The 19,467-nt window shown below is 26.7% G+C and overlaps 2 protein-coding genes across 5 annotated transcripts in view; one reads left to right on the top strand and one right to left on the bottom strand.

Annotated features, from left to right (window-relative positions):
• Nucleotides 1–4,684, bottom strand: part of LOC102678578 — a 49,161-nt gene extending 44,477 nt beyond the window's left edge. The window contains exon 1 of the mRNA XM_006614186.2: nucleotides 4,534–4,684. The gene's annotated coding sequence lies outside the window, so the exon portion shown is untranslated. The remainder of the gene's footprint in view (nucleotides 1–4,533) is intronic.
• Nucleotides 4,685–5,809: 1,125 nt separating this feature from the next.
• Nucleotides 5,810–19,467, top strand: LOC102677336 (globin-1-like). 4 transcript variants are annotated; one of them, XM_031509746.1, is made up of 5 exons: nucleotides 5,810–6,298; nucleotides 8,540–9,195; nucleotides 9,285–9,464; nucleotides 18,892–19,123; nucleotides 19,287–19,467. In XM_031509746.1, exons 3-5 carry the CDS (start codon nucleotides 9,313–9,315, stop codon nucleotides 19,455–19,457), a joined length of 555 nt encoding a protein of 184 aa, XP_031365606.1. In that variant the 5' UTR covers nucleotides 5,810–6,298; nucleotides 8,540–9,195; nucleotides 9,285–9,312; the 3' UTR covers nucleotides 19,458–19,467. The 4 variants fall into 4 exon arrangements, with proteins under 4 accessions (XP_031365606.1, XP_031365607.1, XP_006614237.1 ...); XM_031509747.1 differs by lacking the exon at nucleotides 8,540–9,195; XM_006614174.2 differs by having other exon boundaries at nucleotides 5,811–6,298; nucleotides 8,543–9,464.

Genomic DNA, 19,467 nt, shown 5'->3' with positions numbered 1-19,467 from the left:
TAAAATATAATTTTATATATATTAAATAATATTTTTTTTCAATCGATTCGATATTTTTTGTGAATGAACATTCAAAGATTTTATGAATCTCTTCGATGATCTCTCACAAGATTATTGATCCAAAATCGATAGAGAAGTTTCTTTATGTTCCGTGATCCGATGCTATTAAATACTCGGATATTTTCTCACGAGATACCTTCCTTTGATTATATATCTAGGTTACTCCTAATAATACGATTTTATTGCTAAACTTTTCGGATCGAATCGAAGGAAAAAACCTAATTTTTACTGTTATTAATAATTTAATTTTTCGGACTGCGCCGTTTCCTGTCTTTGAAGACATTTTGTAGAACGTAGAACTTGATATATTCGTAAACGACGTGGTTTCTCTAAATACCGAAATCAAATAATTTTTATATAGAAATAATTTTTATATAGAAATAATTTTTATATAGAAAAATATAGATTCACAATTATTTACTAAATTAATATAATTTAATTATAATTTAATTATAAATCGAATGAAACGAATAAAAAATAGAATAAAGTGATTCTGTTGATTAAATCATTTGGATATTGAATATAATAACGTGGATATAGTCATTTCATCTTATCCGATTGCTGATCCACATTAACTGTTTTTTTTTTTTTCTAATGTGGAACAAGATAATTTTGTACGACTTATCTTCTTTATAAGATAAAGATAAAGATTTTTCTCATAAAAATCGATAAATTTTTTAAGCGTAAGGAATTTTTTCGTACATTTAAAAAAAAAAGTTTAATTCCGAAAGAAATAAAAATTCATAATAATTATGTGTAAATAAGTATTAAAGGTATTGAATACTGTAGATAGATTTTTTGCGCAGATAAAAAATGGAATATTTAAAATATTATTTTTATTTAATTGCAAAAAGAGATGCGGATCACAACTTATTTAAACATTATAAAAAAAAGAATTGTGCTTCAAAAAAAATTGAAAAACATGATCCTAATCAATTGTATCACGCTATGGGAAACATCCTGTATAATAGATATGCATTTTATCCAATATCGATGAACAAAAAAGAAAAAAAGAAAAAAGAAAAAAGAAAAAAAAAAGAAAAATTGATCCTCATCAGGCAAAGTTTTCTATAGAAATAGAAGAGGCTCGAACGCGCAAACATGCGAACTCTGAAGCGGTTACATGTTCGATAATTGGTGGAATTGGTTGAACCTGTGTTCCTCTTGACAGGATATTTCTCATCAGCTTCAGGTTTGGTCCGATCGAGGTCTTTTACCGCAAAAAATTCAAACGTCTGCCACGATAATTTGGATCGAACTCTATCGTGCACCCGTCAACTTAAACAACGCGGTATTTTTTAAAATTCTAATAATTGACGTGCAGTCGACATCCCAAACATCGATAATTAGCATTTTAAAGCCTTCCGATATTCGCAGTCATTCGAAAATCATCAGTCTTCGATACGATTTCGTGGATACCATCGAACTATCCCGTGTAATTCAACCAACAATCGAATCGAATACTTTCTCACGAATCGCGTCTAATTATCTTTGAACAGAGATTGGATTGGACAAATTAAACGTTGTGTATCTCGTAAATTTTAATATTAGAACCATTGATTATATATTATTAAGCATTAGATATTATAAAAATGTGTCCTTTGAAACGAAATATCCAACATCGATCGATATCGCAGTGAAAAATATGAAAATATATTCTTTTCAAAATTGTTCTCTCTCTCTCTCTCTCTCTTTCTCTTTGGATGAATTTTTTTTTAAAATAAAACTTTGAAAAAAAAGAAAATTTTTAAGAATCAAATATTCAAAATTTTGAGAAAAATCATTAAATAATCGCATATGCTAATTTGTTCTTTCTCTTTCTCTTTATAAATCAACGGAAACAATAGCAATATCAATTTGATACTATAGTGAATTTTATATTTATCCATCTTGCAAAAACGGTAAACTACTACTTCTCTTTATCATTTTTATTCAAAGAAAAAATTGTCAGACAAGACGAGCCATGCGTTTTCTTATCGTAGATCGTATCGTACATCCTCGATCGACGACTATGGAATGCCTCAGGGATTCTTCGTCGAGAATTTTCATTCCAAGCGAAATTATGATTCCAGGCACAGACGCGGCCTCGAGAGGTCGAAACTCGATGAACGAGTTGCCGCCACTAACCGAAACGACAATCGCTGAATCTGGTATTTTCTAATTCTAATTCATATTAATCGTGATTATTCATCTTAGTTGAATAACTCGAGTCGCAAAGGAATATGTTTAAAAAGTATTTCAAAATTGATTTAATAAATAATTTTTGCTTTTCTTATATTTATTTAACGTATATATATATATATTCCCATTTCTATCTTATCAAATTTTACTTTATTCATCGATAAATAATGAAAAATAATGAAACGAGTTTACAAATTAGATTTAATTACGAATCAATATCTTTTTATATATTTCTATAATAAATGATTATATATATTTCTATAATAATGATTTATTACGAGGTTCTTGTCCAAATCAATATACATCTTTACAATTAGCCACAAAAATATATGATTATTATTCAAGAAGGATAAAACAAAAGTGAGAAAAAACGAGAAAAATGAATAAAAAAAGGGAGAGAGTATGGTAAAAAAATATGGATGAATTTCGAGTTGAAAATTGGGCAAAAGGCAGGAAGAAGGAGGAGTTTCACGACCATACCGTCGAATTATGTGGATACAGCAAATTCAAAGGGATCGAGAATCATTCGAAAAGCACTTTGTATTGAGAAATAAAACGAAAAACGGAGGAAATGGCATGATAAAAATCTTTAGTGGTGATCAATGCAAAAGAAAAACAGATACAAAGTGTATCACGTTACGAAGATAGAATATCCCGCTAATAGAGCAAGAAGCATGATCAAAATAAAAAACAAAAAAATTGAAACAAAAAGATAAAATAACGAGAATGAAAAAATTGAAAGTCCACGAGATGATATTTTGTTGAGATTTCGAAAATCAGAGCGAGTAAAAAAATGAAAATTCCAATTATTATCGAGATCCTAATAGTATATAGTATAGATATAAATCAAATGCATATACAGTTGCGTAAATAATTTATAATCAATAAAACGCGTTACATTCAATCGAAAGCTCGTATTTAATCCGTATATCCGCGTGTTTCTTTCTCGAAAACACGATTCTTCGGCTAATAATATTTTGTTTGCGGCAAGAAAAAAGGAAATTCTTCTTTTCTTTTTTCTTTCTTTTTTTCGCAATATTTTAAACAAATATCAAAGGAGGGATGAAATAATTAATTGATTAATCGTAACGATTAATTTTACATTTCGATTTAAATTAAAAAGCAGTGAATCAATTAATGATTAAACAAATAATTTTTCGATACGAATCATTAGGTCTATACCATGAGGTTTGTTCTTATTATGGTTGTTATATCCGATCAGAAATTCAATCCAACTTTTGACAAGTTTGAATAAATCTCACCAAATGTTATATATTTTATGGAAAGGCTCAAGAATGATCATTAGAATATCTCACATATTTTTTTATAATTTAGCATTCATGAATATTTATATAATTAAGTACTAATTAAGTACTTAAGAGAATTTGGAGCTCGAATTTCTGAAATTTTAAATAAATAGAAACTGAAGCGAAATCAATCGAGGCTATCTCATATAGCTTTTTAAAATTTAGTATTTTCTTGAAATTATTTATAATATTTATTTACATATTTAAAATGACTTTTTTATACAATGACTTTTTGATATAAATTAATGTATATATGTCATATAAAATAATGTATAATATCCAACAGAGATATTCTCCGCGTATAATAGCTAAGTAAATATCAAATTTAAAAATTCAAAATCTCGAAATTATATCATATGTATAATTGTACATAGAAAAAAATTGCTAAATAATTTCTCTTTAAAATAAATATTATTTTTTAAATCGTACTTTTAATTTTTCTTTCTTTAAAGGTTCAAAAAAGTTCAAGTTTTCTATTTTCCACATTGTACTTGCTAAAAGATTATCGATCGTGCGTGTGTATCTGATACAATAGCAGTCATGTTTATCTTATGAAAATGCAAATTTATGGTTGGAATAATCATCGAACTTTGTAAAGCGCTTTCAAATGGTGTTGAACACGAATCAACATATTTGTTTTAAAATCCGTAACCCATAATAACTTATTTTATAATAATAAAAAATAATTTAAAATAATAAAAAATAATATAATAACTATTTATTTAATTTTAAAATTTTTTAAAATAGTAGATAAGGGAAAAATCTTTCCTAGAAATTATTTGTTATTATAGAGATATACAATTTTTTCCTGATCGAAGATAGCAATTTAGATGATATCAAGATAACAATTTAAACGAATTAAATGGATTGGACATTTACGAATGAACAGAAACAATCTTGTATTATATTTATAAATTATATTTTGTATTTTATAAATTATATTTTGTAAGAAAAAAGATTTCTAAAATTTTTTGCCGATATCTACCTGATCAATAAGAAGATCGTTGTTTTCGTCCAGCTTTGCGTCACCGATATATATCCTATCTACTTTTCTTACTTATATTTCCATCGTTCGTAATTTCACATTTCATAATTCATTATTCACCACAAATTTCCAATTTCGTTTTGTTATGAAATTGTCACGAAAAGAAATTTTGCTTCGTTTTATCGTTATTAGGAGGATTAAAAACTCATGCCTTGAGCTTCGATTACAATAGTTGTGAAACGGATTATTGTAAACTCATAGTTTTCGAAATATTATTGCTACTATTGTTACATCGAAACATTTCTTTTTGCTTTTTTTGCCAACTTCAATGACGCGACGTATCATTTCTATGAAAAATAATATATATCCATCGAGAATATCATTCGAAAACATAATCTTTTACAATTAAACCGTATTCGATGCTCATATTGTCGTACTCAATTAATCGTTTGATCACGATCAACGCGAATTCGAGAGGAAATTGGATAAAAGCGAAGCAAGGATCGGGCGTTGACGACACGTAAACGTACAAAGTAGAACGCTCCCGTAATTTGTTCGACGCACTAGTTTATTTTTACCATTCAAAAGTATCGGATATTCGCCAATTGATCAGAGAAATCGATTTATCGAACGGATCGAGAGAAACGTCGCGTCGAGGATACGCGTCGTGGCGAACTAAACCAAGAAGCGGCCTCTGAAAGAACGGAAACCTTGCCGCGCGGCTTTCGCTTGAATCAACACAAAGCCAGCTGATTGGTAGGTTGATCGCGAGCCGAGGATCTTCCGGCCTTTTCATAGAACCTCTCCGTTCTACGTTCTTAACCAATGTAAACACACCTGTCGGATTTGCCATGGTATTATTATCACGTTAATCACTTTTATAAAATGTATTTAATTATTACTTTCCATCAATTTTTATTTTTTATCGTAGCTACGAATAAAAAGATGTACAGAGATACAAACTATTGCGATTTCACTCGCGATCGCTTTTTCATTTTCCCGCAAATCATCCATTATGAAACAAATCTTCTTTCTTTTTTTCAAGATTCTTTTTTTCAAGATAAAGACGAAAGATAAAAATCATCATCTTCCTCGCAACCTTATTTATCCCCTCCATTGTCCAATCCAATTCTCCGGCGGCGGAGAAAAATGCAAAGTGGTCGATTAATTGGTCGCAGGTATTGTATCGAGGAAGATGGTTAACGCGAGGGTTGGTGAAGGGACAAGGGGAGGATTGGTTGCGCGCATGTGCGCGCTCGAGCTGAGCACTTGTTACCGCTGGCTCAGTCTCGGCTCGTCTGGGCTAAAGGCAACACGGAATTCGCGACGAAAATCATCATCCCCTTCGAAAATCCCCTCGATCCGGAGCCCCGGGAGACGTTCTAAAGATAGAAAACAGGAACCGTGTCGCGTGTGCCGCTCACCAATAGTGTTTCGACATCGTAATATTCACAGGTCTTTTCAGGTTCGAGAGACTGTGATTCGAATGAGATCTCGCCGCTTTCGTATCGAGAGGAGTCCGCGTACTCACGAGGGACGAGAGAAATTTCGTCTGGCGCGTTACGATACTCGCTTCTCTCTTCCGTGGACCGAGATGAGGAAGAGGAAACAGGGTGCAGTACCACTGACCAACAAACAGGAGGAGAAGTTTGACGGGTTATAAATCGTGTTCGAATCGATTCGTGGTTGACAATTCGTGATTGACAATTCGTGGTACGCGAAACATCGTATCAGGGGATCAGGGAAACCGCGTATCGCACATCAGGTGATTTATTCCATCATTCTTGTTTACCCTGTTTACTTTGTTCGTGTCATATTCGGGAGAGAAGATTGAACGGTGAATAAGATTTTTCTTCTTTGTGAAAAAAAAATGGATTATGTTTCTTCTTCTTTGTTTTCGGCTACGTCTCTTTCCTGCTTTCATCCTTTTCATCTTTTGGTTTTCGATTAGTGATTAACGGGAAAGGATTATATGCGACGGGAATTGATGTTCGTGTTAAAATGTTTGACACGATGTCAAACGGGAGTAGTTTACCTTTTAAACGTGATTTCGAATAAACGAAAATTTAATTATTCTATCAAATTTTGCAATCTAATGTTTACGCGTGTTCTTCTTTGAAAAATATTTTTCGTTACGGAAAATAAAAAAAATGATATTATATATCGCATAAGTAGTTAAATTTGTCGCTCTATTTTGTATTTTGTATTTTGTATTCCGTTTTTTGATCAAAAGTCTCATCAATATAGAACAAAAATGTATTTTGCATTTACTTTTATCGTTTCAAAGTTTTATCGCGTTATTTTTTATATCGCAATACACTCATGTGTACAACAAACATTTAGCAAATTCAGATAAATTTGGATATTATTTTGTTATTACATTATTTTTATAATATGAAATGATAAAACATTGATATTTTTTTCTTCAAAATTCAGATCTTTATATTAGATCATATATCTATATGAATTCTATTTTAAATTTTGCAAAATAAATGTCACTCAATGCACGTTTAATGAATAATTTCAAAACAAAAATATAAAATAAATAGGATTTTTAGAAATTAGAATAGAATATTTTGAGATTAAATTGTATTATTTAACAATTTTTTAAAATTATAATTTTAACGATGATTTGAATAAATTTTAAAATACTATATATTACATTATATACTACAAAGTTGAATTATATTATATATAAAATTAATATAGCAAATTAAAAGATAAAAAAAATGAAACAATTCAAAAATTGGGCACAAAATTTTTTTTTATAAAAGTCAACATCCATTCGATCTCTATTTATAAATGGCAATATACTTCCTTTTTTTCATTTATATTATTCGCCTCCATTCCTATTTTAATAGAATCTATTTCAAAAATAACAGACGAGAATCGTACTCGATGAATCGGATCATTAGTTTTCAAATATTATCGATTTTTAAAGACTATCCAATAGAATTACTCTTATTCAAATTTTCTTTGAATTATATTCGATTTCTTTTCTTTTATATATATATATATATATATATATATATATTCTCTGATCTTTTTCCACTCTTAAATATATATTTGTATATGTATATCTCTTTAATCTTAAACTCCGGCGTTTTCTAATTATTTCTCGAAAACTTTTTTTTTTCTTTTTAATTTTCATCTTCGTTACTGCTTCCACTCTGTGTCGAGTTTAATATTTTTCCATCGAAGAAGAAAGTTTCATTTATTTATTCGTTCTTTTCGGTTTTTCCTTATAATTATTTATCTTCGGTTCAACTACGGCAACAATTCTTTAAGAATTTTGTCTTTAAATTACGAAACGAGTCGTCGCCAACTTTGTTTAAATTTTAATAAGAATTGTCTTTTCACACTTTTCCTTATTTTCCGTTATATATTTTTCACATTTTTCCTCTCGAAATCTAATGTTTTTTCGTTTTTCGTATATTCGTTTAAACGTTCAATTCAAAATTCGTTTAAATTCAAAAAATAAATTCAAAAATCAAAATAAAAAGACTGATATATAACATATTTTTATAATAAAAAATTATAAAAATAATAAAAATAAAATTTAAAAATATTCAAATTTATCGTTAATATTTAATATTTGATAAAATTGGTAAAACTCGTTAAAAAACTGAGCAATACGAATAAGAATTTTTTCAAATTTAATTATTTGAATTATTCGAATCGTAATTTATTTCAACATTCAGTATTCTTGTTTATGCACTATATAATAACTTTTGTACCGAAAAATACATCAAACATTGGCAAACGCCAATGATTCGAGTAATAAAATCAATTTAAATCTATCTTTTTTTTTTTAAGAGTACACATTCGTTAATAAAATACATCCATTCGACCGTTTTGTTTTTATTTTCCCTTTTTGTTCATCCAACAGATCACGGATAATTCCAATCGTATAACCAATGTCCATCGTTTTTCTTTTCTTTTTCTTTGTCAACGAACTGTTATCGCAAAAGTCGTTCCAATCAGAATTCTCTTATGTTTCGTCCAGTAGAAATTTTCGACACATTTACTCGTTGAAGATGAAAAGACGTTCTTGAAAAGGATCTTCGAATGAATCAAGGAAATCGATCCAAATTCATCGTTATATATAAATCCGTAGCAAGATTCAAAGAAGATAAATCAATAATAAAATAAGAAAAAAGTGGTTTTCGCTAAATTTGAACACGCGGATTCATTTATGAATCGAATTTTAAATCAACACGAGGACAAGTGAACTTTTTAACTTTTCATACCAACGTTTGACACATTTTCGATCAAGTTAGTCTCGAATGGAATGGATCGTTAACCCATTGGAAACCCATGTTAAATCCGTATCTTAAATCAATTATTAAATATTATTCGTAAAATGTTAATTATAAATATGATTCGAAAGTGATTAATTCAGGAAGATACGAAAATTCATTTTTGTTCTACGATCTTGAATTAGTGGATCAATAAAATTAATCGAATAATCTGGTGAAACGCTTCAGGCACAAGTGATTCGATCAAACTGTGAAAGGAAAAGGAAACGATTGCTTGGTTGATCAAAGTTTGTTCGTTCGTTCGTTTTCTCGGCCGGATTGATTTCTATCATGGTGTAGAAAGATTCATCGTTGACGCGAAGTCGTCAAATGTTTTAACTCCAAGCTTAATATTTCTATAGAGGTGAATATTTTTCGTGGTATTAAACTTTTGTGGATAAAAGATAAATAGCAATTGTGCTGGTGATTTTCTTTTTATTTTTATTCGTCAAGAAGAGAGGAAAACATAAGCCAACTCGATATGGGTTGCGAACTTGGCAAATTGGCTACACCAAATCAACCTACCACAGATCCACGACTTCCGCTTACGGCAAAACAAAAATTTACGGTTATGGCCAGCTGGAAAGCTGTATCCAGAAAATTGGAGACGACTGGTGTCTTTATGCTTATGAGGTTTGTAACGTTTTAACGCTTTTCGTTCAACAGGCGATTATTTTACTCTTTACTATCCAACAAAATAAATGCAAAAATAGTTAGATATTCGATATATAAACACAGTTCGAATCGATTATATGTAAAATTTTCCTCTGTAATTTTATTCATCGATAAAACGATGATCATTGAAAATTTTATAATCGGTTTCTTGGAAAATCGACATTATCAAATTGCATCGAACGTCAAGAAGCGAATTTCCAAAATCAATCGTATTTGTAATGATATTATTATCGTGATACGCAAAAAAATGTTAAATAATTAACATATTTTCAACAAAAAATTATTAATATAAGACAAATTTTAATTTGAACTTTATCAAATATTTGATGAGATACGACGTATGTATTATTACGTTAGCCCATACACAGCGCCATACGCTATTACGCGATTAGATGAGCATTTAGGCTCTTCAAGGACACCATCAACGTCAAACGCAATTTTCCAAAGGCAGAATGCGCTCATTGATTCCTATATATCGCATCTTTCTCTTATACGATCGTTTACTATACATCTTTTTTTCTTTCATCTTCCGTTCTAAGGGATGATTTATTATATTATATATATGACATGATTTAATCATTTCTTATTTTCTTTTCTAACTAAAATAAATCAAATACCTAAAGTGAGTAACTTGAATACTATCGAGTTGATCGGAAATATTTTATTTGTATTTTTTATAGAATGTCAGTATAAAATTTAAAATAAATTAAAACAAAAATATTTAAACGAAAACTCGCAAGATATTTTTATAAAACAATTATCAATTCGAAATATTATTACATTTGTTTGTATACATATATTACATTTGTAATATGAAATAAAATATTTATTTTCAATTTTTTTTCATTGAAACGCGATAAATGTTTATCGAAAATAATAGTTTTTGTTAGTAATTTGTTACAATTTTTTCTCAATTTTGCATTATCAAATCTGATATAAGGATTTGACGTATTTTTTTAATAGAAAACCAGATTTCGATCAAAAACTTTCATCAGCAATCCTTATTACTATTCGTCGGTTTTTACATGATTCGAACGATCATCTCTCATTTTATAAAATATTTGCCGCGCTTGTGAATCATCCATTACTCTTTTCATGTTTCCTCTATTCAATACCATTTCTTTTTTCTAAAATGTATCTGTTGTTAATTATTAAAATTAAAATACGAGAAACTATATATGAATATATATGATGAAAATTATACGATATGATATCCAAAGATTGGCAAATATAAATTAACGTTATCTTTGCTTTCATTTAAAACGTTAATGGAGCATGATATCACATTACAATTTTATCGAAATAATATAATTATAGATATCTATTTTATAAAAAAAAAATTAATTATTCATATCAGAAATATACGTATATATATATAAAAGAATAAAATTGAATCGTGTAATAAATTGATTATAGTAAAAAGAATATATAAGAATTAGTGAATATATGTAGATAAGATAAAGATATGATACTATATTTATCGAGTTGGAAATAGAAAAACTCAATATGTACTTACTTGAGAAAAAATACAAAAAATATTCAGTTTTCAATATTCAATATTAATAAAATTAACTAAAAAAATTACGGGTAAATTTTATGAGATCTTTGATGTTAATTAAAATCGAACAATCTCTTTCTTTCTCTATTCCCCTCCTTCAACCCTTTCTATTCAACAAATACTAGATTTCATATTCTTCAATTTTTTCTCTGTCAAACGCACGCAATTCCTCTTTATCTATCGATCTTCCAATGTTCGAAAGAACAATAGGTTTTTATACTGGCGTAATAACCCATCATAATTGACGTATTTGAAGTTTCGTGTGTAATTCAAGAATAATTATTTTTCTTTTTTATTTTTTTTTTTAAGAATAATTTTCCAGATAGATTTGAACGTTATCCGAGAATTCAGATAAGAAATAATTGGCGAAAATTTACAATTTAGAAATTGTATAACTTATAATATAATTTAATATTTATAATTAACTTATAATATAATATTTACATGTTTTAATTTTATATTTTATTTATTTATCAAGTTTGACAAGTTTATTATTATAAAAATTCAAAGTACATACACAATTCTTCTTTTTTTCAATCAAAATTCGTTCTAAATCATAATCGTTCTAAATAAAAAGATATAATTAGATAAAAAAGATAATCAGTTTATAGCAAATAAAAATCAAGCATTATATCAATTATTTTCTACTTTTTATTTTCTTCAATTTATATTTGTGAAAAAAAACTCAATTGCAGTAACTAAATTAATGATAAAGAAAGAAAAGAATAAAAAGGAAGATAAATACACATGAACGATCGATGATCGTAAGGATCTTTATCCGTATATGTACGCAGAATCTTGAGTGCAACATTCGTTTTGAAACATTTCACGATTCCGATCACGGAATCAATGGACAAAACGAGTATCCATAAATGATAATCACTTTTTTCAATTTTATCCTCCATTTTTTAAATTTTATTTTTTGAAACAGGTTATCATTTGAAAACGCATATCTATTCGATCAGATACAATTTATTTAATTATATCTATCCGGCTCTATCTATTTATAATTAACAGACATATCAGAAGTATATTACTTATTCTAGTTTTTTTAATTAGTTTTGTATTTTAAAAAAATTGCAAAACAAGCACATCAACATACTCATGATTCTCATTCATAATTGAGGCACAAAAAGCCTAGAAAAGCGTCGCAAAATGTCTCCGACATCCGAGTTGAGTGACTGGAAGAATCAAAATACATGTAATTCATCATTAGATGCGAAAAATCTGCATTGTTGTTACTCGTGGGAAATGATCGCAAAGACTGGCAAATATCTGTAACAAAAAATAGATATTTTAAATCATATCATATTATAAATATGATAAAAATTCTAATTAGAAATCATAACAATAAAAATTAAAATCTTTAAATAAAAACTTATAAATATAAAAATTGAAATTCTAATAATTGTCCTATTTTTTGATAAAAAAATTTAAATAATAGAAAATTAATAAAAAAAAAGATAATTACTTGTTCGCATAATCACCTTATTCTAATTAAAAAAAGCACTGCCTTTATTCTACTAAAACGAATATTTATATGAAAAAAAAAAAATAGGAAACTATTATATTGTGTGACCGCATAAAACAGACACTGAGTCTAATTTTGCGTATTTCCTAATTAATTTTATTTAGATTTGTGGTGCTAAAAAAAAAAAAAAAACAAAAAAAATATTATTGAGAAATAACCACTGATTCTAGAGATGCGCAGCCACAATAATCTAGAAATGAAATTGTATCCGAATGAAAAATTGTTTTAAATCATAATCAATTTTTTTATAAAGGGAAGAAAAAATTCAATTAGGGTTAAACTTATGTTCAAACTTGTAAATATCAACTGATATTTTTAAATCTGTTTAACACCTAATTACATTTTCCTTACCAATGTTCAATAAATGATTCCATTATTCGCTATTCGTTTTCACGGTAAATCCCTTTTGAGGGATTTTACATGCATTGACCTCTCTCTTTATTTTCTATCTTTATCTATCCTTTTATTATTGAATTATGAGATTCCTGATATTGATGCACTCTCGGCGTAATTAGAGCGTACAGGATGTTATGCCTACAAAGGGCTACCCTGAAATAATTTATCGTAGATCGAAGAGAAAATTGTGCAAATTCGATCCTCCTTTAACCAATAATCAAGTGGATATAAAAAATATTTAGAAAGAGAGAATTAAAGAAAATAAGAAAGAAATTTTTATTAAAAATTAATAAATATCTTTTTTGAAATTCATTGTGTACATACATATATGATAAGTATAATCAATCATAATCAATCGTTATCTCATGTCAAAGTAATGTATACAATGTCTATTTATATTATATATTATTATATGTATATAATGTCTATTTAAGATAGATCTTAATTTATTTTATGTGAATAATTACAAAAATAAGGATTCATAACTTATTTAATTTTGATTAAATATATATATATTTTTTTTATATACATATATATATATATGTATATAAAAAAAAATCTCGTTTAAAAAATATTGAAAAATACAATTACAGAATATTTAGAAAAATCGTTATGGAACACAGAAAATTCGCTCAGAACTCATTATCGAAAAGTTGTGATTAAATTCCTCAAACATAACAAAATTTTTTCTCTCATACCATCGTTCCGATTATAGGCTTGATGATAATTTTTGATGAAGATATTTTCATAAAATAGCAAACGATTAATAACGAATAAATGATGTGGATGTATTTATCTTTTTCTGTTTTTCCTTTTTTTGTTCGTTTTTCAATGTTAACGAATGTTCGAGGATTGAAAGTTCCGACATGAAACGCAAGCGACTGTTGTTTTTCCGCTTCTATCCGACTGTTAACGGACAATGGACTTCCTCGTATTGGCATTTTCAGACCTATTCACGTGACCAGGCGCAGAAATAGTGCGCTCATGGTTGTTTCTAGACGAGTCGACGTGAAAATGAGTCTATTCCGTTTTTTCATTTTCCACTATCCTCCATGCTATTTTTTATCCATTTTTTAAACACGAATGTTCTTTTTTTAATTCCACCTTTCATCCTCTTTTCTATTGTTCTCTTTCTTAATAAGCTTTCTTTTAGTCTTATAATCAATTTTCTTCTTTTTTCTAATCTTTTATACATGTTTACAGATTATTTCTTTTTATTTATTATTATTTTCTTCTTTTTTTTCTTTTTCTTCTTCGTTTCTTTATCTTTTTCCTTTTTTTTCAACTTCGCTGAAAACATATTTCTCATTCTTTTTTCGTTTCTTATTGCTAATAGTTCCTGAAATACATTGTATAATTATTCTAAGTCTATGTTCATGTATCATCAAAATTTTATATTTTCATTCGGTTTTATCTATTTAAAAATATTATATGATATTATGTTCCAAAATAATCAATTCGTCCAAGACTAGTCAAATGATTATTTGATATAAGACAGATATAAAATATACCATTCGGCTTACTTTTGTTCTTGGAAGAGATAAAAAAAAAACGAGCGAGAACGGGCTCGAAATAGTGACAAATCATAAAGTGGTCGTCCGAGCAATATTAATTACTTTTTTGAAAAGAATAGAATGATATATCATCTCATTCGGTTATGAAACAATTCTTTTCCGTTTCTTGTTTTCACGAATAAAAAATTTCGATTTCAAACAAAGAAGCGGAAATCTTGAACTAGACGATTATTGCTTATTTCGAAATAATACCCGGATATACACTTATAGAAACAAAAAAATTTAGCTAATTCGATAATTCTGATTTTAATGAAATTTTTTTTCAAGCAAAATTGCATTCATAACATAACATAATAGAACTTTGGAGATTAATTTCATTCTCATAAAGATATAGATATTTTGTAAAAAAAAAGTCATAACTTTATAAAAAGAAAAGTTTGAATTAAATCGAGCTGGAAATTGTTTTTGCAAAACAAATTTAGAAAAATTGAAAATTTTCTTTAAAAAAAAAAAAAAAATAACAATGTCTTATTGACCAATCCAAATATACATACGTATATTTTAGTACTTAGAAAAAAAATTAATAAATTCGTCATTTATATTTGATTTACTTTTTATTCGATGAAAACAACAAATATCGAACAACAAATAATAAACATATTCAAATGTATGCAAATTGTACGGAGAACCGCTTTAAAGCAACTTAATCAAGCTTGATCTGCCTATATCCCCGACATCATGGTTCGAGATGAAAGTCGATCAGAGACGTTTAGTCCAACCAGTGCCTCCGGAATCAATAAACGTGCTATACGTGCGTATTATGCTTGGAATATTGGAATTCACAACCTGTTAGTTTAATGTTAATAAGAATTTTTTTTACATGTCATCCTTTTTTAATCAAATTTTGGTTAACACGATAGCACAGATAAAAAAATAGAAATGGTATAAAACATATTTTATCAATATTAAAACAATTTTTTTAGTAAATTAAGAAGTGCAGCCAATAAGTAATAGGGATGAAGAGAATAACTTTGAAATAAAATATTGAAAAGTTGAAATCAAAACTAAAAAGTATTTTCACGAACAAATACTATTTGAAAATAGCATTTCTATTTTCAAGTGTAGCGTTATATGTACTTCACTGACCAAACAAGTTGAAAATTTGGATAGGACAAAGAAAAAGGAGAAAAAGGAGGAGAGAGAGAAAAAAATCCTGAAATCAATTCTCTTCTCAAACGTTCTAATCTTCTTCAATGTTTTGAAATATTCGAGATAGATATTTGAAATCTTTATCATTCTCTTTGTATTTTTTCTTATTAAAAATAAAATAAATCATATTTTAAATTTTCAAAAAATGCATAATATTTTGTAATAATTTTATTTAAAATGTTAAAAAATGTTAAAATGTTAAAGAACTTTAGATGTTTCAATATATTTTTAAAACGAAACATTTCAATATATCGAATAAAACAAAATAATATCAGAAAAAATGATACTATTTGAAAAGTAATATTATTTATATAATATTATTTATTATTATTATTATTATATATTATTATAATATATACTATTATTATATATTTGTTAAATTTTCATTTAAGCTAGGAAATCTTATCTTAAATCTAAACTTCAAGGAATTCTCCTAAAATAATATATGTGCACAGTAATTTGGCGGTTTGATTATAGAACATCAAAGTCAATAATTATTCTTATGAGCTATTCATATCTCAAGAGTCTTATCTAAGTTCTTTACTATTGATTCTATCTATTCAGGACATAGCGAACATATACAGAGTGTTCCAAAAATTGGAATATCTGTAAAATGGAGATTCCTATGAGGTAATTTCAAACAATATTTTCCTTTTAGAAAAACTTTCGTTACGGTTTTATTAACAAGTTATTAACAAAAAAATATTGACCAATCACGAACCGTGTAGCCTAATCGATAGCATTAACTCACCGTCGAACCAAATCACGAGCAACGTATTTTGAAGAAAATGTTGAATATTATATTTATTTATTCATTGTTGGTGATATAATTCGATCTTTTTTTATCGATAAAAAATATTTGTTATATTCAACACATTTTCATATTAATATTATTGAATTTATTTCGACACAACGAAAAATGTTCACAATTATCAAGCAAAAACTATTTTGCCATTTAAAAAGTTTTATAACAAATGATAAATAATAATTCTTTGAATCAGAAGAATATAATATATATGATATAATGTATTATATTAATAGTCGGATAGTTTTGGGATTGAATATATTTAGCTAGAATCAATTTATATTAGATATTATATAATAGTTAAAAAAATTTCATTTGACATGATATTAAAATTTGCGTTAATTAAAATTAATGTTTATCGGAACTAAATCTTTAGACTTCTTGCTCAATGTTTTGATAGATTTAATGAATTTAATGAATTTTTAAGCTTGAGACTAAAGATTTTAGTCACTCAACATTCTAAGGTTGTTCCGCCATGTCATCTTTCCATGCTCTTCGCTGTGACTCTTAAGAACTAAGAGAAAACGAAGTAGAGCATGATAATAAGACAATTTGTTAGAATAGACTGACTAATTAAATGTATAAACGAAATGAAAATAAAAATGCAAATAAGACAAAGAACTTGATAAAACAATAATAAAGATAATTTAATAATTTTTTAAATAATTCAATTATTTTTTAAATAATTAAACAATTTTCTTTCTTTTTAAATTATTTGTTACTTGCAATATGTATATATATACCTGTATTTGTAATTATCTGTATTTGTTATATTATTTTTCATATTTATTATATTATATTGTTCAATATATATCTGATTTTATAAACTTTGATAGATTTTTCTCATAGATTTTAATTTAACACATTGAATATGAATTTGTAAATCTAGTATTTTCCTAAAATCCATAGTTTTCGAAAATTTGTAATTTCAAAACAAAAAAATGCAACTTTTTAATCTTGCAAATATTAATTTTAATTTTGATAATTATTCAATTATTCAATACATATAATTAACGGTAATTAAGTTAAACAAAATGAAATATTTATATATAATTTGTAAAAAATAAATAATACGTGTTTTATATATAAATAAATACATTATATTTTTAAATAGATCATAAACTCGTTATATATATGTATATATAATATCTGATATAAATAAATATTTTAATTATTATTATTTTATACATATAGATATCGTTCCTAAACAAAATAACGAAGTTATTTTCTATTCTTTTCTATCTAGATTAAATTAATGAAAAAATATAAAAATAAAATAATCTTTTCGTGGATATACATATAAATTATGTTTTAATGAAAGATAAAAAATAAGAGAAAAGAGGGGAAACAAATATCATTAATAAAATCATTGAATGTATACCAATGTGCATATACAAAGTATATAAAGATGAAATTCAATTCGTTTGAAAAGAAAGAATTAAGAAAAAAGAAAACTTGGTTAAGAGATATGTTGGTTAAAAGAAAGATGAAGATAAAGAATATGGAATAGAGATATATTAAAAAGGAATGTCGGTTTTATGTAACAATAGTTGTTAGATCAAGTTTCAAAAAGTTTTGAAGGAAGTACAAGATGTATCGTAAAAGCTCCTATTCTCTAAAGGGCAAGTTAGAAATTTATGACACCTAAAAAAATTCAAAAAGAAATTGAGTACTTTTTCTTGTTTTGTCTTGTCAAAAAATATGTAATAATATATTATTATTTATATACATAAAATAAAAATTGATTCGATAATGAAAAAAAAAATAAACGATTCAATTATGGTTATAAAATAATAATATTAACATATAACAATGACAATGTTATCAAAAAATGGATTAAAAAAATTTTTTATCAATCTTGTTAATTATTTTTTTTTACATAAAAATAATAGAAAGTTGAAATTATCTTATAAGAAAAATAAATAATAAAACATTGCGATAAAAAAATATATAAAAATATATTATATCGAAATATTTCTGATTTCAAATTTGAATTTACAATATTTCAAATAAATTTAAGTTTTGCTTATTATTTAAGAATATTTTAAGAATAAATTTTATTGTAAAATTAGCACAATTTATATGCAAAAACTCTTTTATCATTATTTTATACATATTATAATATATATGTATTCTTTGAAAAAAAAAATTATAAGTTGAAATTTTTTATAAGTATATTCTTATACAGATATCGATTCGTGCAATCAACACTTGAAGATCGATTCTACAGGATTTTGCCCCATAGAAGTGATCTTTCAAATTGATCTTTCATATCCCACGAATAAACTCTCTATATCATTATTATTATTTTTATTATTATTATTATTATTATTATTATTATTACTTATATTATTACTTACATTTATTTATAGGTTATTCGAAGAAAATGAAGAATTAATACAGATGTTCTCACGATTTTTGGATTTAAAATCGAAAGAAGAACGATTCGATATGGTAGAATTAGGAAAACACGCAGAAAAAGTAATGGGTGCTTTAGATGAAGGTATCAGAGGCCTTGACAACATGGATGATTTTCTGACATGTCTTCATCAAGTCGGAGCCACGCATACGAAGATACCTGACTTCAATCCACAATATTTTTGGGTAAGTTTGTGAAAAAAAATTGTTAAGTCAATGAATTTTTTTTTCTATTTCCTCTATCGATTCTCCGAAAATATCAAATGTCACCTTGTATAGTTTTTAATTCATTCTATCGTGACAGATTACGTATAGAGTTGGATATATTTCGATCAATTTTATTTTTCAGAAAATTGAACAACCATTTCTAGAGGCTGTGAAACGAACTTTAGAAGATCGATATTCGGAAAACGTGGAGAGCACCTACAAAGTGACAATCAAATTTATCATCGAGACATTGATTGACGGATTCTATAAGGCACAGAACGACAAGGCACAAACTAGTACCGCTAAATCCTAGTCGTCTTAGT

This window comes from Apis dorsata, unplaced genomic scaffold, assembly GCF_000469605.1.
Source record: "Apis dorsata unplaced genomic scaffold, Apis dorsata 1.3 scaffold_172, whole genome shotgun sequence".
Lineage (NCBI taxonomy): Eukaryota > Metazoa > Arthropoda > Insecta > Hymenoptera > Apidae > Apis > Apis dorsata.
Note: the sequence above shows the minus strand (reverse complement) of the source record. Positions and strands in the feature narration are given on the sequence as shown.

Coding starts and splice junctions, on each gene's coding strand:
- LOC102677336 (XM_031509747.1), top strand. CDS start 9,313: ATGGGTTGCGAACTTGGCAAATTGGCTACACCAAATCAACCTACCACA. Junction 9,465..18,891: donor GGTGTCTTTATGCTTATGAG/GTTTGTAACGTT, acceptor ATTTATTTATAG/GTTATTCGAAGAAAATGAAG. Junction 19,124..19,286: donor TCAATCCACAATATTTTTGG/GTAAGTTTGTGA, acceptor TTTATTTTTCAG/AAAATTGAACAACCATTTCT.